General features: G+C 35.7%; 1 protein-coding gene across 3 annotated transcripts; it reads left to right on the forward strand.

Annotated features, from left to right (window-relative positions):
- The first annotated feature begins 15,749 nt into the window (after nucleotides 1–15,749).
- Nucleotides 15,750–18,151, forward strand: LOC116173439 (ubiquinone biosynthesis O-methyltransferase, mitochondrial-like). 3 transcript variants are annotated; one of them, XR_004145941.1, is made up of 5 exons: nucleotides 15,750–16,299; nucleotides 16,362–16,612; nucleotides 16,660–16,916; nucleotides 16,966–17,370; nucleotides 17,421–18,151. XR_004145941.1 is itself a non-coding variant. In XM_031490925.1 (4 exons), exons 1-3 carry the CDS (start codon nucleotides 16,566–16,568, stop codon nucleotides 17,259–17,261), a joined length of 600 nt encoding a protein of 199 aa, XP_031346785.1. In that variant the 5' UTR covers nucleotides 15,752–16,565; the 3' UTR covers nucleotides 17,262–17,370; nucleotides 17,421–18,151. The 3 variants fall into 3 exon arrangements, 1 of the variants encoding a protein (XP_031346785.1); XM_031490925.1 differs by having other exon boundaries at nucleotides 15,752–16,612; XR_004145942.1 differs by having other exon boundaries at nucleotides 15,755–16,612; nucleotides 16,668–16,916.
- Nucleotides 18,152–20,359: the final 2,208 nt, after the last annotated feature.

The raw sequence follows: 20,359 nt of genomic DNA on the forward strand, positions 1-20,359 counted from the left end.
TTTGTTTACTTCATTTTATAAGGACGTACACGTTGCGTAATCGCACGAGATACTAAATCGAAGGATGTCGTAGACGTAAACTGGAAAAATTTCTCCTTTGCAATGAGAAAAACAAACCACATTCCGGTTATTTACCTACTTCGTAGGGGAAAATTGTTTTACCAAAAACCTAATGAGTTTGACGTAATGTCAGCTGTTATTTCGAAATGCATGGCCAATAAATAAATCCTTGATAATACTGAAATGCATTAAAATTTCCTGCAACAAACAACAGAAAAGCGCGCTGACCGATAGAGACAAGTCTTGGTCATGCATGTATGAACCCCTTTTGACATTTATGCCCAGTTTAACTTTATAATTTGGACAAGCGGCAATTGATCTACAAATAAGAGACATACGGTGTACGCATGACTGTGTGATCCAATTTTTGAAATACGCTTTTCGTTAACTTTTACGAGAAGACGGTCAAACTTTCAAAAAAAAATCACCTCACAAATAAGACAATTGATGTTGACCATGCGCATTATTTGCGGTCAATTTAATTTTATGAAAGACGAGATGAAAGATCTGTTAAAATTTCGGAAACATCCGCCTGCGACTCTGCGCATACACATTTCATGTGTCTTTTAGCCTGCGGATTTTTTTTGATGTGCGTTTATTTTTTGGCGCACTTAACCAACCCTTAAAATTTATTTCAATACATTTTTTTAACACACCAACATAATAAATAATAACCCAAAGTAATAACAATGGCCGACAACAGAGCTCCTCTCCACAGTCAAATATCGCCACAGATATACGTGTTTAAGTTTGCTTAATCAAAGGATCAAAACGTGTATAGGATTTAGCATAACAAACGACAAATGAAAGGTCGCTAAAACAACTCAATACATCTGATGAAATAGGCGCTTTAATTGTGGTATCATCCGTCACCAAAAAGTGGTCAGTTTTGCAAAAGAAGAAAAGTGATTTGGGGATCGAATCCTCCTGCACCAAGGCCTATAAACTGTCAATATTGTCGATAAAGACTATCTTGTTTGGTGTTTGTCTCCGTTTTTTTTAAAAATAATAATAATCGCTTTTATAAACACAATAGTCACTGGTGAAATCTAGCTCAAGGTTTATCTACTTAAACAGTGAGTATGCGACCGATATTAAAATAATATAACAAATATAAAAAATACTTGGGTGAATTTCCAAATGATGCAATTATTCTTTAGTTATTGCAGTTTGTTCACGTTTAAATCCTGGTAGTTTTCTGGATTGCGTTCAAGCAGATTTTTATCTATTATTATAAGAGTTTGTTAATCGCAGGTTTTTAAAATTTTTCAAATCTTTCTGATATTAACGCAACAGGAGGAAGTTGCTCTGTCAGTTTTACACCTTGATTTTTTAACGGTCGTTTCTACTCCGGTTACTATAATAACTTTACAATTACGAGTATACTGAATTTATTCTTCGCCCTTGCCTAGCCGGATGTCTTTAATCGTTTACTGGCTTCTTTCCACCTTACGAATAAAATCCCACGTACTCATAAAATATGCCAATTTTGCTTTTTTCTACGTTACCGCATGATCTCATACTGCATTTGCAGTTATAACCAAATTAACTGAGTTCCCGAGATCCAATCTCCCGGCATAAGGAATCCATTAAGAAAACAATGCTCTACAGATATCAAATGACGTAGGATAGATGAGCTTCATTTCCACTACTGCTCGCAGTCGTTTATATTCAATATTCTTACACCATCTTATTTTCATTTTAACCCGTTGAGTTAAAATGTAAGTTATTCCTGTAGTAGAGTTGCTATTACCTTAGTTCCTTATTTTCGGCAGCTAGAGGCCATCCGATTGTAATAGGTTTCTTTTACAATAGTTTTTCATTTTCCCCGCTGGAGGTTGCCATCTTCTTTTCTTTTCTACATTATGAATTCCTTTCATTCCGTTGGCACAGTAAAGATTTTGCCTTCATATTGGTTGCATACAAATTATTTTTTTCCTAGTACACTATTACTTTTTTCTTGACTTATTGCTTACTTGAACCTTATGGTTTTGACTATCACCATATTTCTTTGGAATGGTTTCTCTTTTTCTGATGTTCTGTGGCTGATGTGCTCCATTGAAGCACTTTGCGGATTTGTTTTTGCATGCAATAAGTGTGAGGTATGTAGATTATGATTCAGCATTTTTCTTAATAATACGTATTTTTTAAAGTTTTATCTTTCCTCAGTTCCACCACAGTTTTCTTTTAAGTTCTCTTTTACTTTTTCGATATTATCTATAGTACATATGAATGCTATGTTGGGAGTTTCCGTGTTATTAAAGTTTGACCACCCTTCCTGGATAGTTATTTGTGGGTTGTGGCATGGGGATCAGTTTTTTTGGGGAGGATAAACTCGGCGGTCGCCATATTGGCCGCCATCGTGGAAAATGGCGTTGGTTAGAATAATTATTACTACAGCTCCATAACCACTGGTCCAAATTGAATAAACCCCTAAAGAGCAACTAAAAAAGTGACAGAGCAGCTCGGGGTCATTGGATTTGATCCATTTTCAATAGACTTGTTAAATGCGGCATATAAGTCTACTGTGCAAAGTTTCAACCGAATAGGTTCAAGCGTTTGGCAGCGACAGACGCCACGGGGTCATTGGATTTGAATATATAAGACTTTATTAAACCTGTTTCTATCGACTGCCTGTGTTGCGTGATTGTCTCTGGCCCTGAGTGATTTTTATTTGTAGCTTATTATTGAATAAATCTGTGATTTGTGTAAGAGAACAAGTTCGTATTAGTTATTATTGTATTATTTTTACCTTCTTTAAAATTTTGACCTTGCCCGAATGTCTTTTTTTGTTTGTATTTTTATTTTCGGCACAAATTCAACAAAAATTGTTCATTCTAGATAAAGATGTATAGTTATTGTCGTACATTTTCAGTGTAGAATTTAACTTAGAATAGAAAGAAGGAAATTTCTATAAAAATTTAGTTTACACATTTCCGAATCTACGAAATTTGATGTGAATTCCTGAACACCCTATAAAAATCGAAAGCTAAAAGAATCAATTTGCTGCGGATAGCACAGATACAACCCGCACATCTGCGCATGCGCGATTCTGTTAAAAACTATTGCTATCTATGTGTACCAAATTTGGTTCCTATCGGTTCAGTCGATTATACGGAAATGAGAGTACAGACAAACAGAGTGACAGAAAGTCTAACCGACATCATCGACTTCATTCAGGTTCCTGGTACAACGTGTACGTGTATTTTCGTAAAAAAAGTGGGGATCATTTTTCACCCCGCAATAACTCCCTTACTAACATATGGGTGGTAAAAATTGGCTGTGGCTAGCACAGACAACACTCCCACATACGTAATTAGGTTTAGTTCTTTGCAAAGTTTGGTTCAATTGGAGGTAATAGCTCTTCAGCTCCTCCTTCGTCTAAGAACATGTGTACCAATTTTGGTTTCAATTATTTCAGTCAGAAATGAGAGTACAAACAGGCAGACCGACGTCATCCAGATTTTCTTTGATTCGGCTTCTTGGTGCTTCAAAACGTGTATTTCCATCAAAACAGTGGATCACTTTGGATTCTACTGCCACACCTCCCTTTACTAACGTGCAGTTAATTTTAATTTTAGCACAGAATATAGTTCTCGTTTTATAATAATCTTGTTGATTGTTCATTATTAAGGCAGCGTGTTTTTCCCTTTCTTCGGAGAGATTGGTAAAGAAATGTTAACAATGTTTGGGAATATTACGCATCCTTAGGTGAGTGTGCAACAAAAATTCCGATATTGATGATATTTGTCTGGGTGTTCGCTAATATAAAGATATTGTAACGTAAATGTAATTACGTGATTTACTTATTTACAATTAATTATTAATAAATTTAGAACAGTCCTTAAATGGATTGATTTATAAGAGTTAATTGTTATTTATTACTCACTTATACACAATTTATAATGCATAAATGTATCGCATACGAGCGCGAACTTTATTAAGAGTCACTTCGGCATGTATATTGGAATTGCCATTAAACACATTTAGATGTGCTTATATAGTAAAATTTAAAACTACTATAACGCTTCTACAACTCTAGAGCTATATTGTATATGCTATTAAAACTAGTAAGCAAACTTTCGGTGCTTAGAAACTGTGAAGGGCTTTAAAACTTGAAAACACTATGCCACATTTCGATGCCTACGAATTGATTGCAAAAATTTACAACTTTTTTTCTTATTTACTTGGCCTATAAGTTGTGGAGATTCGATTAGAAACCTGAACTTTTGTTTTTTGTTTCTTTTAAAATGGTGTTGTAAATCGCCTCAGAAATGGGGAAATTTACAATTCCCAAAATGGAAAGGTTAAATGTATTAGACATTACGTCAGTAGCGCAAGTGCATTTTATTTTGAAATTATATTAAGAAAATTAGTTTATATCAAATCAGCATCACGAAAGGACAATGCACTCCTAATACGGATAAGTTGAAAGGCGTAAGAGATGATGGGAGACGATGTACACGTAACAAGAATACGGTTGCGGTTAAATTCATTTATGGTAATTTCGAATTCTCCAAAAAAATCGAAAAAATAGCATAAAATATTGCCTTACGTGTACTGCAATTCATATTTTAGACGTGACTTTATTGTGATATGTGACTCAACGTGCATTCTTAGTTACCCGCCTTACTGTTCTTCACGACCTAATTTTTTCCGCATACTGAACGATGCACAAACACAACATTTCTATTCTAATTTTTTGTCTTGCGGGGAAATGGGCGCTCGTGGTTAAATTTCGAAAGAAATTCGCAGAGAAGAAATTAAGATTAAAACTGGATGTAATATCACACCCGCAACATAGGAATACTTAAGCAGGTGTTATTCTTGTCAGATCCTGCGATAATTTGAATTACGGACTCGGAAATGTGTGTAGTATGGTGTTTCTGAATTAATTTCCCATTCTCGAGTACACGATTTCTATAGAATTGCACTCGAATGCACTTTATTCGATTTACTTCATCGATTGCTTCCTCATTTGTTGTGCGAGCCTGATTCTTTTAGCTTCGCAGCTAGCTACAGCGTTGAACGTTTCCATTAGTAGTAAAAATCTATGTACCTAATCTATTTTAAACAAATAGTTTAGTGTTAATTTAGGTACAATTAATTTTACAGTTAATTATCGAATATAGAGCTTATAGCTATCAGAGAGGACTGTCAAAACTAGACATACTAATTCAATTAAAGTATATGTGGTAAATTTTCTTGTAGACTACTTGTGAAGGAATATTCATCTCCAGATAAATTCGTACCCGGAACGGGCTCCCGAAATATTCTTCCCAAGACTTCACTTACCAGAACTTGCCCCTTGCGACTAAGGAAAATTCGTACCCGAAAAACTAGTCTTAAAGAAAGTCGACCAAATAACTGTTTAACGTTACTTTAATCTGCCACTGCCTTTCTGTCACTATCCATATAGTTCAGACAGGGAAATTCAGTTTCTTTAGATATTCTTACATCTCTTATCGACTTTTCTTCATTTTCCGATATATTCTCATTTAATTTGTAGGTACATTTTTCCCTACTCGCACAGACTATTACAAATGTTGTCGTACAGGCTAATAACTACTATAAGTAATATATTTGTAAAATGCAAATTGGAAAAGTAAGAAAGTAAGTAAGTACACTTCTTGGGAGGTTTTCACTTTTCAGTATCTCTTTTCTTTCACTGTAATCAATGAGAACCCTAGAGCTACTTTCGTGGTAATGAGAAGGCAACTCTTGTTTTGTATTTCCAATTTGAAATATTTTAACGTTTTAATTAAATTTCACTCTCCCCCATTTCCTGTGGAAATAATAATGCTGGTTTAATCGATCTTCCGAGCGAATACATCCTCAAGAAACTTGCTTCACAACACAACGTAGATTACAGCACTAGACAGGTCTGTTACTTGCCGATCATGTGCCCCGAGTGTTCAGTTAGTTTTGGCGGGAGTTTTGATTTTTGGTTTTGAGTTGCACAGTCCCTTCTCGGCTGGACTTGGTTTATTACAGTACGTACGTACCGTGTGTCCTAACTTGGTTGAGACTGCGATGTATCTCCGCTGTTGTTGAAGATCGAGACTTACTACCCATGTAAGATAAAAAATAAGGTAAAAACTGCCTATTTTTCTTCGAGAGAGCACACGTATGTTGTCCACTTGATTCCCGAAAGATTTTGTGACCAGGGGATTGTAAAAAAGCAGCCGTTTCGTATATGAAATCTACCAGCTTTAATGACCACCCGGTATGTTTGGACGAGTAATTTGGCGTTTCCTTACTAAGAAACCATAGCTTTCAGATTTTATTTTTTATTTATTATAAGTGAGAAATTTAAGGCAAAGCAATGTTTTAATTTATAGAGCCGTGTTAGCCGCCGTGAGGAAAACCAGCTACCGAACACGATTGTATAGTTTCTAATTGTTCCCGTAGAGATATGTAAATTATTTTTGTAGCAACTGACAACTGTCGGCATGGGAAAGCAAGGATTCATATTTTAAGATTTTTGTATTAACCGATTTCAGTTTCCCTATGTTAATTTAAAACTATGATAGAACCTGGCAAGATTTCTGGTAGATAAATATGATAAAGTAACCTGTCGCTTGATTCCAAAATTCGTGGAAGTGATCGTTGTGAATTGAACTACCAAATTTTGGAATTTCAACAGTAGCTAATTAAATGAGTTGCAGTACCTAAACGTTATCAGAATGGGTCGTGCTTGGTGTCGTTGGAAACAAGCTCATTTATTCAGACGTTCGCAATTTATAGCCCCCAATTCTTAGCATGGCAAGCAGCCGAGTAATAAGTTTTAATTTTTGAACGATATTAGTCGAATACGCTGGTTCGGCTGGAAAAACCGTGCGTCCTTCCATGGATTTTCCGAAGTTTATAAAAGGAAGGAAGGATTCATTTGTTATGCCGGAATTGGGATATTATTTAACCGTGTGGAGACTAAAAGGGAATTGGCAAAATAAAGCAATAATCGCGGTTAGAAATGCAAATTTATTTGACATGTAAATGAATAGGATCATAAATACTGCTTTACGTATGTATATTCGGAATGAGGGAATTGAAATGCGTCATTGTAGTCAAATAACCGCAATGAGAATCGTTAAATAGTACGGATAAGCGCCTACGAGGACGGTAGATAAAGTGGGCATAGTTATACTTATAAGTGAAAAGCGTTCGAAAGTTAAGTTATTCCACGGGCTACCTCAGAGACTGAGTCTGCACCAGTTGTTTTTCAAACCGTACGTTGCCAAGCGGATCGTGTGCGTATCGATACGAAGAACAAATTTACACCGAGAGCCAGACTACGTCGTACCGGTGAAGAATGTGGTAACCATTTGTCTTACAGGAGTTAGTATTTTTTCTTTACCTCTTATCCTTAAGGTCAGAAGAGGGTTAGTAACCAACGAGCAGCCGAGGAATATTAATATAATTACACAACAAGAACCACACCCAATTTAATTAACCAGAAAAATTTGCAGTTATTAGCTGCGTATTGGAGTAAAGAATTTCTCAACGTACCGTACCGGTAAACGTTTTATGCTTTCCTTTCCGTTAAGTATAAAAAATGGGCTGTGTTCCTTTTTTCCTACACATCGTTTCCCCGTAGATACCGCTAATTAACTTGACTTCTGTTACCGTTTGAGAAATCGCTACCATGCCCGTGTACCGTAATATTGTTTTAGTTGTTTCCTTTGATGTTACTGCCCGCCGATTCCTGGTTGTTTCTTTAACTGATTCTCTGATTTTTCAAAAACCCCAAGACGAGATTTTAATATGAATGATGGTTTTTGAAAATCTCACCCCATTTTAACCCACCCGATTGCTTCTTTTTGGCGCCAATGTCATTGGTGTTTTGCTGAAAACGTTTTCGCTCAAATCAGGTACAATTAATTAAAAAAAACCTACTAACTCAGATATTTAAATAACATTTTATAAACATAATTATTTATAATTCTAGCATTGTTTACTATGTGGTAGTAAATATTTTGCTTGATACCTTTGGAATCGTCTGCTTGTGTAGCGATATTTTTTCTTCACAAAAAATGCTTATCGAATCAGTAGTCTGCAGATTTATAGACTTTGTATTTAATTTTCATTGATTATGGGATGGGTAGTCTAAATATAAAGATATAAGGTTTACTGTAGAACTTTTAGGTTATCTAGGATGACCGAATTGTGCTAATTTTTAGAGATTTGATAATTGCATGAGATATTCGAAATCGTACCGCTTTCCATAGCATAGTCGTACAAAAATGACCACCATTAGCAATGGTAACACAACGTGATTCTTGTTAGAAGTTAGAAGTTCACAAATTTATGTTTCCAGTGACATACCTTTAGGTTTCCTGTAAAATGGATTACGAACCCAATTCTAAGCGGACAAATTGTCATAGGTACCTATTCTTCTCCAGAAAGTATTGTGGGAAATTCATGCTCAAGTTTTTGAAATGGCTTTCCACAGTGTTCAACAATAACATTTTTATGATTCTCTTCTAGAGAAAATCCTGGATAATCAAATACGTTCAAATTGGTTAAAAGCCGGTCTTTTATGTTTCAGCTAAATTTATAACTACGAAATATACCCTCCTACGTTAAATACATGAAGTTTTAGATACGTTGGTAGCATGGAAGACCGACTTTGTACAGAGCTCCGGCATAAAAAATATTTGACTGTAAACCCCCTTATTCTTTAATAATAATTATTTTAATCGTCTTCAGGATCATGAGAAGTTACTCTACAGGTCGAAATAACATTTAAAAGTCTGTCGTTAATCAGCGTGTTCAATAATGCAATTTTGTGGAATATTCCTGATTTTAAATTGGATTATCTTTTCATCATTTACTATTAAATAAGTATAGTATCTACTTTCAATACCAGTTCCATCTGGCATTAGTCTGGACTTAAATCTAAATCAATAGTACAACCCTCCTGCTAGCGAATCAAAAATTTCGCATGTTCTCCAATGGTATTGTTTCTAAATTTTGTCTTTGTGCATAAGTGCCTTCCAACATTACCTGTACAAGTTATTTTTTTAAACTTATCACAAAAAAGATTTAGTGCAAATGTTCGAAAGAGATTTTTTCTTGCGAGGTTAAATAATTTATATTTAGAAGCCGTTTCGATTTAGTTGCTCTATCTGTTGCGTTACTGGTTTCGAAATGAGAGGTATGGTAATGGATTAATTTATCAAGTTCATGATAACATTTTTTTAATGAATTAGAATTTGCCGTATATACGATCTTGTATTTAAGATTCGAATAGAAAGTTGTGTATATTCCTAATATATAAAATTAATTTGTTATTAATATATAGAGGGTTGTAACTTACTAACGGATAGAAATTAAGGAAACGATACTTAATACCTAAACATTTACATAAAATCAGAAAAAAAATGTTCCAAAACCCACTCGTGGGTATTGCCGCGTAACACAAAGTATTGAAACGACGCATCGTCACCAAAAGCACACAAAATGTCGAATCTGCATATTGAAGCACGTCCACGTCCAGAGAAAGAGAGGAGTTAAATAAGTAAAATAAAGCTTCAAAGAAATATTGCCATACATAAGAAAGTTGGCTATGAGCAGCCTGTGCAGCCACTGCGCATGCCCACATGATTTTTACTATGCGCGAAATGCTTATCTTTACTAGAAGCGTCTGTGGTTAAAATTTCAAAGAAATATCCCCATAAATATGAAAGTTGGCATTGCGCAGTCTGCGCAACATATGGAGTTAAATGAAACTGATCGAATTGGGCAAATATAGACCATAACAGCTATCAATTAGCGAAAACCCGAAGTCTCTAGGTGGCCCAGAGGCCGAGATCTCGATGGAACGGACGGACGGACGGACGGACGGACGGACGGACGGACGGACGGAAACACGAGCACATAAGCTTTACCTCAACTTCGTTGTGTTACGCTAATTACCTCAACTTCGTTGTGTTACGCTAAAAAAGAGAACTAAGGTCATTAGGACGTGGAATGATTCCCAATATCGCAATCGAATTACCCTGTTGAACTTTAATAGAAACACATTGCCACAGTTGCCGATGTCCCATCGACTCAAAAGCAACTGGGTAGGAGATGTATTGATGACCTCTGTATTTATTAATTTTCCGACGTTCAGCCTCAGGATCTCCCTGTTGTAAGCCACATTGAGAGCAATATCTTCTCGCTATAAATGTAGGTAGGTACCAATAAAAGAATGTCTATAAGCTTGCCATATAAATGGATATGAGCATGGAATCTTATTTTAGTTGCATAAAATTAGGCGCCCTTCAGAAGAGATTTTGTCATTTAAAAGTAAACATAGAGAAAAACAATACACATAAATCCCTATTAGTCCAGTCAAATTAACTCAAAAAGTAGTCTAAACTGGGTCTAGGACAACTCGCCGTCGCCGACTGGCGGTCGGCGATTCGCCGTGCCGACCCGCCGTCGAACAAACTCGCCGCCGGGTAAACTCGCCGTCGGTCAAGTCGCCGTCAGCGGAATAAATAATAAAAAATACTATTAAATGTTTGTAAGTGCAATCAGTTTATTCTTCTCAAACAAAACACTAAAATTACAAAAATATTTTTGGTTATACATTATACATTTACATTTCATAATTATGGGCTAACCCCCTAAGATATTTCGAAATATCACTATCGTCGTAACATGACTTTTTCTTGAAATTTCTCAATCCGTGTATTTTACGACGGGTACAGGTAAAGGATTAGTCTGTCAGCATTAGAAGAAAGAAAGGATAACATACTTTGACGTCCAAGCGCGAAAACCGAAGTGCAATATAATTTACAACTGTTGTGAATTCTTAAAAGGTTATTATAATTTTCAAGGAAGGTCTTTTTCACAAGGGTTTACGTACAATTTTTCTTGCTATTTTCCATACGTTATAAGGATCTAGATCGTTTTGGGGGGATCTAGATCGTGTAAATCTTTGATCTGGATCTAGATCATGATTTTTAAATGTATCTGGATCTCTATCTAGATCCAGAATTAAAGGATCTTACACAACACCGCAAATAACTACACCATTCCAATGATGAAACGAGATTGCTAAATAATAATATATGATGAAACTGATTGCAGACTGCAGTAATAGACATCATAAGTGTTAGATTTAAATATTTTAAAAAAATAATCTTTATTTTGTTTCCGGTGACGGCGAGTTAACCGACGGCAAGTTGACCGATGGCGAGATTGCCCGACGGCGACTCGGCGACGGCGACTTGTCCCTGCCCGGTCTAAACTGTATGCTGCTACTTCACTCAACGAAACCAAGTGTATGCCATGTAAAAAAATCCCCTGAATCCGAAAATCATAGTCCCCCTGGTCGGAAACCCCCTGAACATATTGTTATAACCAAAAAAACGAAGACAAAATGGGGAAATGTCGCTTCTTTTCGCATTTGACTTCAAGTATCTCTGAGGAAAAATGAATACAAATGAATTTATTAGAATCAAAATATAAAAAAAGCAATCCCGAAGATAAACAATTCGTTATTACTAAGTCAAATTCATCCGATCTTTGTGAAAATTCGTATTTGATCACTTCTTTTGATAAAAAAACAATATGACAAACCCGATCACCACAGGTTTTATAGTTATTGTATAATTAAATAAACAAATTAAAAAAACGATGCTTTGTCTTTCAAACAACGTAACTCCCAGAGCGTTCTTAATTGTTATACAATTAGTGGAACCCTAAAACAATCCTTTTCAAAAATTGGCCAGATGGTTCTTGCACACCTTCTCTTCTTTATTGAACCTATTAACCACTGTTACCTCTTCCAAGTCCTAGTATGTCCATAGTTGGTTTCCGTCTACAATTGTCGATACCATACCAAATATCGACTGCCGTGGTTGGTACAATATTTTGTTTGCTTGTACACCACCCAACCAAATTCAGTTTGTTGACAACAACTCTTCTTTCCCAGGTAGTATGAACTCTGCCCTCAGGAGATGTCTATTAGCCCGGACGTGTTTAGGTTGGATCAGCTAAACAAACGTTCTTTCCTGGATGTTTGTTGATTTCATTTAATTACCATTAATCGATTTAATTTCTAATGGTATACGAAAACCAGCATTAAATCGGAAAGGTCGTGCTGTTTAACGACAATATCAACGTGATAACAGATTTTGCCGTTTGACATTCCAAGGAGCAAAAGGCTAGACTGCCGAATTTGGAGATTTTGTTCCGACTCTTTGGATAAGTCCAATTAACCGTAATTAGTTTCATGGGTTATTGGTAACAGCCTCTAAGCCGAGATTACATCCGTTAGATGCGCCCTTAAAAAACTTAAATTTTGACACAGGTCTCGTATTTTTAAGATACCTGGGAAGGACGTAACGAATTAAAGAAGTTCTCTTCTCTCCATGAAATGGCCGAATTTTATTAAAGGTAAAGCTGTTGTTTTAGTGGGGATCCTTTTGTTATTTTGCTTGCCGTAAGTATGTTAATTTATAGAGCTAGTTTTTGCGAAACGTACCGTCCAAACTTAAAGTAAACGATCCTTTCTACTTTTGCATTTTTCTACTACTCAGCTTTTGCTTTTGTTTTTGTTGCTTGCCCTTTTGTTTTAACCGATTTAATCAGGATGTGAGTTTTTTTGCAACTCTCTGTTTAAGTTATTATAAATAAGGGTTTTTTAATTGCATTCATTCTCGCTAGGGAAATTGCCGCAGAGGTTGCGGGCCATAGGTCGTCTAAAGTGGCCGCCGCCATTTTGCTGGAATCTTTTGTATTTCCTGAGAATGCGTAGTGCCAACTTTCTTATTTATTATTATGTACAGTCTGTTACTTTTGCAACTGATCTTTACTTTGTGTTGGGGTATTCGTGATCTGGTATCTGTGACTTGGCAATGTCGTTGTGATTTTGTTCGATACTTTGCCGATACATTTTTAGTTGACGTTCATGCTTCAGAAAGTATTGTAACGGTAGCTCTAAATTTAAATGTAGTTTTTTTTCTAAACTTTGTGGTATGTTAGAAGATCGGAGATTTGATAGTGGAATTGCAATAATTAATAAGCGACCATTTGGTGGAAGAGAAGATTACTTAAGGCTATTTTATTACAACTACGAATTCAGTCGTGCTGGGAAATGATTTACTACCCTGGGTCTTGTTTAATTGGTAGTGCAAATTGAAGCAAACGAATCAACGATTGAAGATGTCCCATTTTGTTAATAAGAAACCATTTTGTAGACGTTCATTAATCAGTAAGAAATTAAGGGCGGTCAATTCGGGGGATCTCTTGAAGGATTTAGTACTAAACTGCAATGTATTTATTTAAGGACCTATTAATAATGATGAAAATTCTTTTCAGGTAATTCTATAGAAATTCCATTGTTGTCGTTGGGGCTTTTAATAGGGAAATTTAAGGGTAGTTTTGATTTCTTCGTTATTATAATAAATTAGGAGTAGATACGAGAAAAACGTGGTCACGAAATAAAAACTTTGATAAAAAATAAGAAGAAAATTGTAAACTACGTGGATTGTGGTTTGAGATGTAGACTATTAGTTTATATCACGTTGGAATATTTATTTTTTACTAACCAGGAACCCATGAACCGAATCTTTTTTTATATTGGTCACCATTTGTTGACTCGTATTGCTTTAGTACCTGCTCGTTTAATTGCTCCAATTTTTAAAACAAAAAATTCAGAAGATAGCCTCCTGGTTGTTGTGACGAGGGGAGTAAATTCACCAGATCTCGAAATCTTCTTCGGTCTTACCCCGTTCGCTATTTTGGTGTCGACAGGGCACTGGAGCTCAGCCCTACTTATGGTGCTGTATCACTATTTGATCTTGATGTGTTATCGATGGACTTGCTGTCTGCTAATTCTGCAATCTTAACCGTGAGTGGTATTTTCCATGACTTTTGCAGATTCCCTTAACCCATCCCTTTATCTAAAAGTATAGTAATTTCACTTACCCGCTGTCTTTTGCTTTCTTTGACGATGATCTCTTTGGTACGTTAACCGTCGTTAATCCTTGTCCCCTTGTCTTCAGTGGTTCATTTTATTAGACGTAGCAAACTGAATTGAGGACAGTTTCCACATTATTTCCTACGACTTCGACGCGCTTCCTGACCCCGTGTTTTTCAAATTCTCGAAAGAGCATCAATAATATTGGGATTGCTCTCAATATCTAATGGGTGGTACAGCTACTTTGTAGACTCGGAAGCTCTATGCTCAGCTCACGTACAATCTTACTACAGATACCAAATGAGTGCAAAGCGGATTCACCTTGCAAATTTTTTAGTTTTGGAATCTCAGTAATAAAGATTAATGACTTTTACACCAAGATTATTTATTTCTACTTTTTATACAAAAATAATACAAGCATAAGACATATACTGTGTCGCGTTTCGTTTTCTTAATATTGCCCCTTCTGGACGAGGATCCACTACATCTAGATCATCGAGATCAAGAACCCTTGTAATTTATAACGATTCGTGTTTTGTAACTAGAGGTCTGCCAACGCAACACTAAACGCCCCTAAAATTACAAAATTTTTAATCGTGCAAGACTACGAATAGCTATGACATCTGCAATTATGGAAATAAATAAGCTAATCCGATTAAATCATTTGCGGCTTTGTAATTCACGATCTGACAGATTTTGTATATTTATGAGTGAGATCTTCACACTATGGCTTAATAATGAGTACCTACCGGTAATTTTTGCTCGTCCTGCTCTCGATTCATTACGTATGCTAATTATGATATTTAACATTATTTTACTTTCTTTGTATGTAAATTTATGTTTGTTCAATAAAGTATGCGAGCTACAAGATAACGAAGATTAGCACTATTTAATGTCTTTAAGGTAGTGAAGTTGCACGTGTTTGTTGGTCGGAAGACCGTGAGAATGTGGTTATGGCATCGGTTAGTTATTTGATGGGTGTCGGAAGAAGTTCTTCATCCACTCGCCTCCTAGTCGATTAAACGTATAAATGCCTTTTTCTCTTTAAACTGGTAAACGATCGTTATGCGTGGCAGATGCTATATTTTCGAAAGGCCGATTTGCGAACACCAATTTAAAAGGCGAGAAAAAAATTAAAATCGACATTATTCATCATTCCGCTAATATACATAATTAATTGCGACGTATGTAACGGTGTTTAAATTTTTTGAAACGCGTCTAATTTCCGGAAATATAGTGATATATGTTGCAATCACCATTTTTGACAAATAGCTAATCATATACCTATGCAAAAGTAGACAGTTTTCTATCTCGTCCTATGCGATCACGGATCACACCACATTCATCACTTTCTTATATATTAATACACTCGTGGATTAATAAATCTGTGGAATGCAAAAAAATCTTAGCGAATAACGTGTTCCGTTTTTATGTTGCGAATCAAATCCGAATTTCTAATTATGCCAAAATGATTGCTGTTATTTCATTGAGGGGTTTTTGTTCAAGATTCGATCCTCAACAAAATTATATACCTATGATATACATATACACTATGTCCGAGATAAGTATATCTATCATGGGGATCTCCGAAAAGATACGATGATGGACAAATTAGAGAAAAATTGTGCAATTAAATGAAGTTATTACCATGCTTTAAAGAAAACCAGAAAATTCCGATTACTTCCGAAGATATGCTAGAAAAACCGAAATTTGACGGTTTTTTTAAGATTGTCTGATGTTATTTGAACAGATGGCTCGTAAAAATTAAGTAGCATTTTTTTCATTACGAATACAACGGCACAAAAAAAAACAAAAGTTGGTTCAACAGGATGGTGCACCCGTGCACAATGCCGCTAATCGGACAAATTTCCTGGAAAATTGTAAATTTCTCCGATAGGTGTTCTCTCACGATTGGGGCGTTCTGCACGAGTGCCCCATCCTGTTGAAACCAAGAGTTTCCAACTTTTGTTTTTTTTTTATGCCCTACAAAAATGATATACGTGTGTAAACATCAGGATAACTACAAAGGTACAGAAACAGTCACTTGAGGGTGGGCCAGGTACACCCTATCTCTCTAAAATGTTTGAACACTCCATGGGGCATGTGGAATAAGGGAGATGTGTACGTACTACCGACTTAGTGCATGAATAATTCTACTTTATGTGTAAAAGAAAAAAGGCGACCAGGTCATGTCATGTGGTACAACCGTAGCACACTTTACTTTTAGGCGAGCCTTTGATTTGTTACTGCGAGTAGAGTAACCATATTCTTTGGCTTCAGTGTATGCAGTTTATTGAAGTAGTGCGAGTTGCCCCCGTTTGGTAATTGCTAAATTTTATATATCTTATATTTATTTGTATGGTTATTTTTTGTTCTGATGAAGCTCCTTACGAAGGTGGGTGAAGCCTTGACTATCCATATCCACCAGCTTCACCTTTGACATTTGGATGTTTGATTAGGAAAGGGTAAAGGAGATTATTAAGTGAATTAGCCGATGATAAAGCTATTTTTGGGATGTTTATGATCACTAAACATTTGTGTATCTACAATATAATAATAAATGTGGTAAAATTGTGAATGTGTAGGTATGTTCGTTAATACCAGAAGGGTGATCCAGAAATGTTCCAAAACGAGGTAAGCAGATTGCAAACAGTAAGTACACTATGATTATATCACTTTAGTGTTGCAGCATTTATGAGAGTAATGTATAGTAAAAAGTCGACAATCATTGAAAGCCAAATAAATCATTTTAATCAGTTACAAGAACTGTGGTGGAATGAGAACGGCGCCTTGAAGGGTCTTCACTCTATGAACAAACTAAGAGTTCCTTTCGTTTGGGAAGGCTTGGTTAACTCAGGAGTTGTTCATAAAGACTTGCTTCTTAAACAAAACCCACAACCTCTCACTAGCATAGAAATATTAGATGCGGGATGTGGAGGTAGGTACGGTTTTTTCTAACCTGCGTAATTCGTTTCATTTTGTTTTAGGTGGGATTCTAGCGGAGGCATTAATGAGATCAGGCGGTACGGTAACTGGTATTGATCCGGCAGAAGAATTACTAGAAGTAGCCAAGCATCATAATGTATCTCGTAATATAAACTACTACCCAGTTACAGTTGAAGAATTCTCAAAAGAGAACAAAAACAAGTTTGATGCAGTCGTCTCTTCAGAAGTGATAGAACATATTTGTGAGTTGGAAGTTTTCTTGGAGAAGTGTATTCGTTGTTTAAAACCTGGAGGTTCTCTCTTTATAACTACTGTGAACCAGACACTACTTGCTTAGTTGCATATTATCCTGCTTGCAGAGATGGTGTTGAGACAACTACCATCAGGAACTCATCATTACCGTAACTTTGTTCCACACCAGCGACTACTAACGATTTTGGAAAATAGTAAGCAACTAGCAGTTAAGTTACATGCTAATATTTGCTAACTTCCTTAGATGAATGCAGAATTTGTACAGTTCGAGGAATGGTGTACAACTTCATGAATAATGATTGGTATTGGACCAAATCACCGGCAATTACTTACGCTGTGCACGCTATTAAAAACTAATTGTTACATACAAAGTACAAATATTGAACACCAACAATGTATAATGAAAATTTTATAGAAGTATTTCCACCAGAAGAATTCCATTTATCGATTGTCTATCCGTAGATATCTATGATTTTTGTATTACGAACTAGATACCCACTATTGCAACTAAGATATTGGTTTTTCAATTACTTTTTGGTGTAATTTGATATAAAATGTATTGTTATGTAACTCACCTGGTTGCACCTACATCTCGACGTACCTACTATTATTGTAGTATTTTTTATTACGAATACAACGATATACGGCACAATGTGTTGGAAACTGATGAGGTTTCAACAGGATGGTGCAACCGCGCACAACGCCAGAATCATGTGAGAATATTAAACAATTTTCTTGGAAAATAGAAAATTGGTCCCATAGGTATTCGGGCGTTGTGCACAAGTTGAAGTTCTATTTATCTTAAATCAATATATTTCTAGTCAATTAAAAACCAATACAAGTCAATAAAAAATGAGTTTGAGCCCAAAACAGAAGCTTATATTTTAAACGTACTCTCAATGTACCGTGGTACCTGCATAGTGGGTGTCATTTTATATCGTGGATTTCAAACCAGAATGACAGATGCCATTAGAATGCACACTCATCTGTTTCACTTTATCTATCCTTACGGTTAAAGTGATCACTTTATCTATCGGTACGGTTCAAAACCTGCTTAACCTACTCATGCAAACCTATTAAAATGTCATTTTAACATAATTATGCTATATAAAATAAAAAAATATAACTCCGTTATTCCTACGGAAGTACATTTTAATAATTATTTTCTGACTAGGAGTTGTTTCCTTTTTGCAAATTAATTTTGAATTTAAATTTTGATTTTGAGTAATACATATATTGTCAAGTACTATTTGTAAGATTTAGAAATCATTTGTTATGTTTTATATTCTTGAATTAAAATGCCATCGATTTCAGTTATTGTTCAACCAATTCAATTTCTTTACCATTTTAGTTTTATCAAGAATAGAACAAGAATCTTTTAGTCTACCTCGTTGCCTCTCAGTATTTTCCCTCCCCAAACATTTTCTACAAGACTAAGTGGCGCCTATCCGGGTTACTCATTTATCTTTGCTTTGTTGACTAACCGTAGAACCCCTTAATCACCCCGACCCATCTCTATTAGTGAAACGGAAAGTAACAAAAAACTTATCTTGAAATTAACGGAGCGGTAGCAAAAGCTGAAAGCTAATTCCAATAAATATGGTGCGCTAACTCAATCGCAAAGCAAAATCAAACGGTACGGATGCAAAGAAATGTAATTGGCGAAAGTGCAAAAAGGCAAAAGAATTCAATACGATTAAAACACCAAAGGCAAAAGATGCAGAAGGCAAAAGAGTTTACATTTCGGTTAACCACCAAAATGTAAAATATGATACGGTTGCAAAAGTATATTTAAAATTTTGGTACTTACAAAACGTAGCTTGCGAAGATGCAAAAGTAATAAGATTTACTTACTATTCGGTCAAACGCCAACAGCAAAAAGATTCTATTTCATAATGCGTTTTCTATTTATCTAAACGTCCATTTGAGTATGGGCAAACGGGAATTCCCGTCTCGTACGCTGTAAAAACGTTGTTAAAACTGTTTTAAGCAATTACTCGTTTCCCGGACATCGAAAAAATATGGGAGGATGTCAAACTTCAAGTTTATTAAGAGCGCACCTAACGGATATAATCTCGACGTAATAACTTTGGTCTGTAACCCATTCACCTAATTACCGTTAATTATACCAAATAGTCGGAATAAAATCTCCAAATTCGCAGTCAAGAAATGCCCTTTTGTCCCTTGGAATGTGAGGTCAAGCGGCGCAATCGATTATCACGCTGATATTTTTCTTAAACTGGACGGTCTTGCGTCTCCTCGTCTCCTAGAGGGAATAAGTAAATTTAGAAACACCTTAGTAACCAAGCGCCCAACATAAAACGTTTCTAGATACCGGGTGTTCAACAAACGACTCGATAAATATACTGTGTGGTCATAACTTCGGGTATGCACTTCAGGGAGAAAAAGGGTGCGTCGTTATGATCGTACAGGTCCTTCGTTAGAATTTCAATTACAGAAGAAACGAAGTTATTAAAAAAAGTCACAGTTAGCGGGGGAGTAGGGGTAGCTTAAGTGTAAAAATCATTTGAAGAAAGTTAATCGCTAACGCGAAGTATTAGTGTTACGGGCTAGAATCTCACTTGCATCAAATAAATTGAATCTCTACGGCACTGGCAGAAAACCCAAATGAACAATAACTTTTTAATCTGCCACGGCTAGCTCATTAATAAAACTGCTTTATATTCCCCTTACTTTGTGGAAATTTGGCTCGTATCTCCTTTTAAAATCTGAAGTGCAAAGTGTAATGTTCTACGTCCGATGAAACTTGAATAAATACGCATATGACTTTAGTTGATTGAATAAATACAACAGAGATTTTCCTTACAGGTTCGTTTATACAAAATATTGTCATGGCTCATAAAAAGAAAGATAAAAAAAATGCAATGCCTATTTAGTGATCACATGTCCATACTAAATTTGATTCTTATTTAGATCTTTATCTTTACCATATAATAAATTGCTATTACAATCTCCTGTTCAAAATATACACATACCTTGAATATGAAACAACAAATTTAATCCAACCAAAGGAATGGTAGGTACTACCGACATTAAAAGCAATTAAAGAATTCCGAAGTACCTACGGGAACAAAACAAGCTTTGCTTGGATCTGATTGGTTCCAATGAATGAAATACAATACAGAACGTTTTTATACAAATGCTTGCAGAGGAGGTACCAAA

Source organism: Photinus pyralis, unplaced genomic scaffold, assembly GCF_008802855.1.
Source record: "Photinus pyralis isolate 1611_PpyrPB1 unplaced genomic scaffold, Ppyr1.3 Ppyr1.4_LG1, whole genome shotgun sequence".
NCBI classification, from domain to species: domain Eukaryota; kingdom Metazoa; phylum Arthropoda; class Insecta; order Coleoptera; family Lampyridae; genus Photinus; species Photinus pyralis.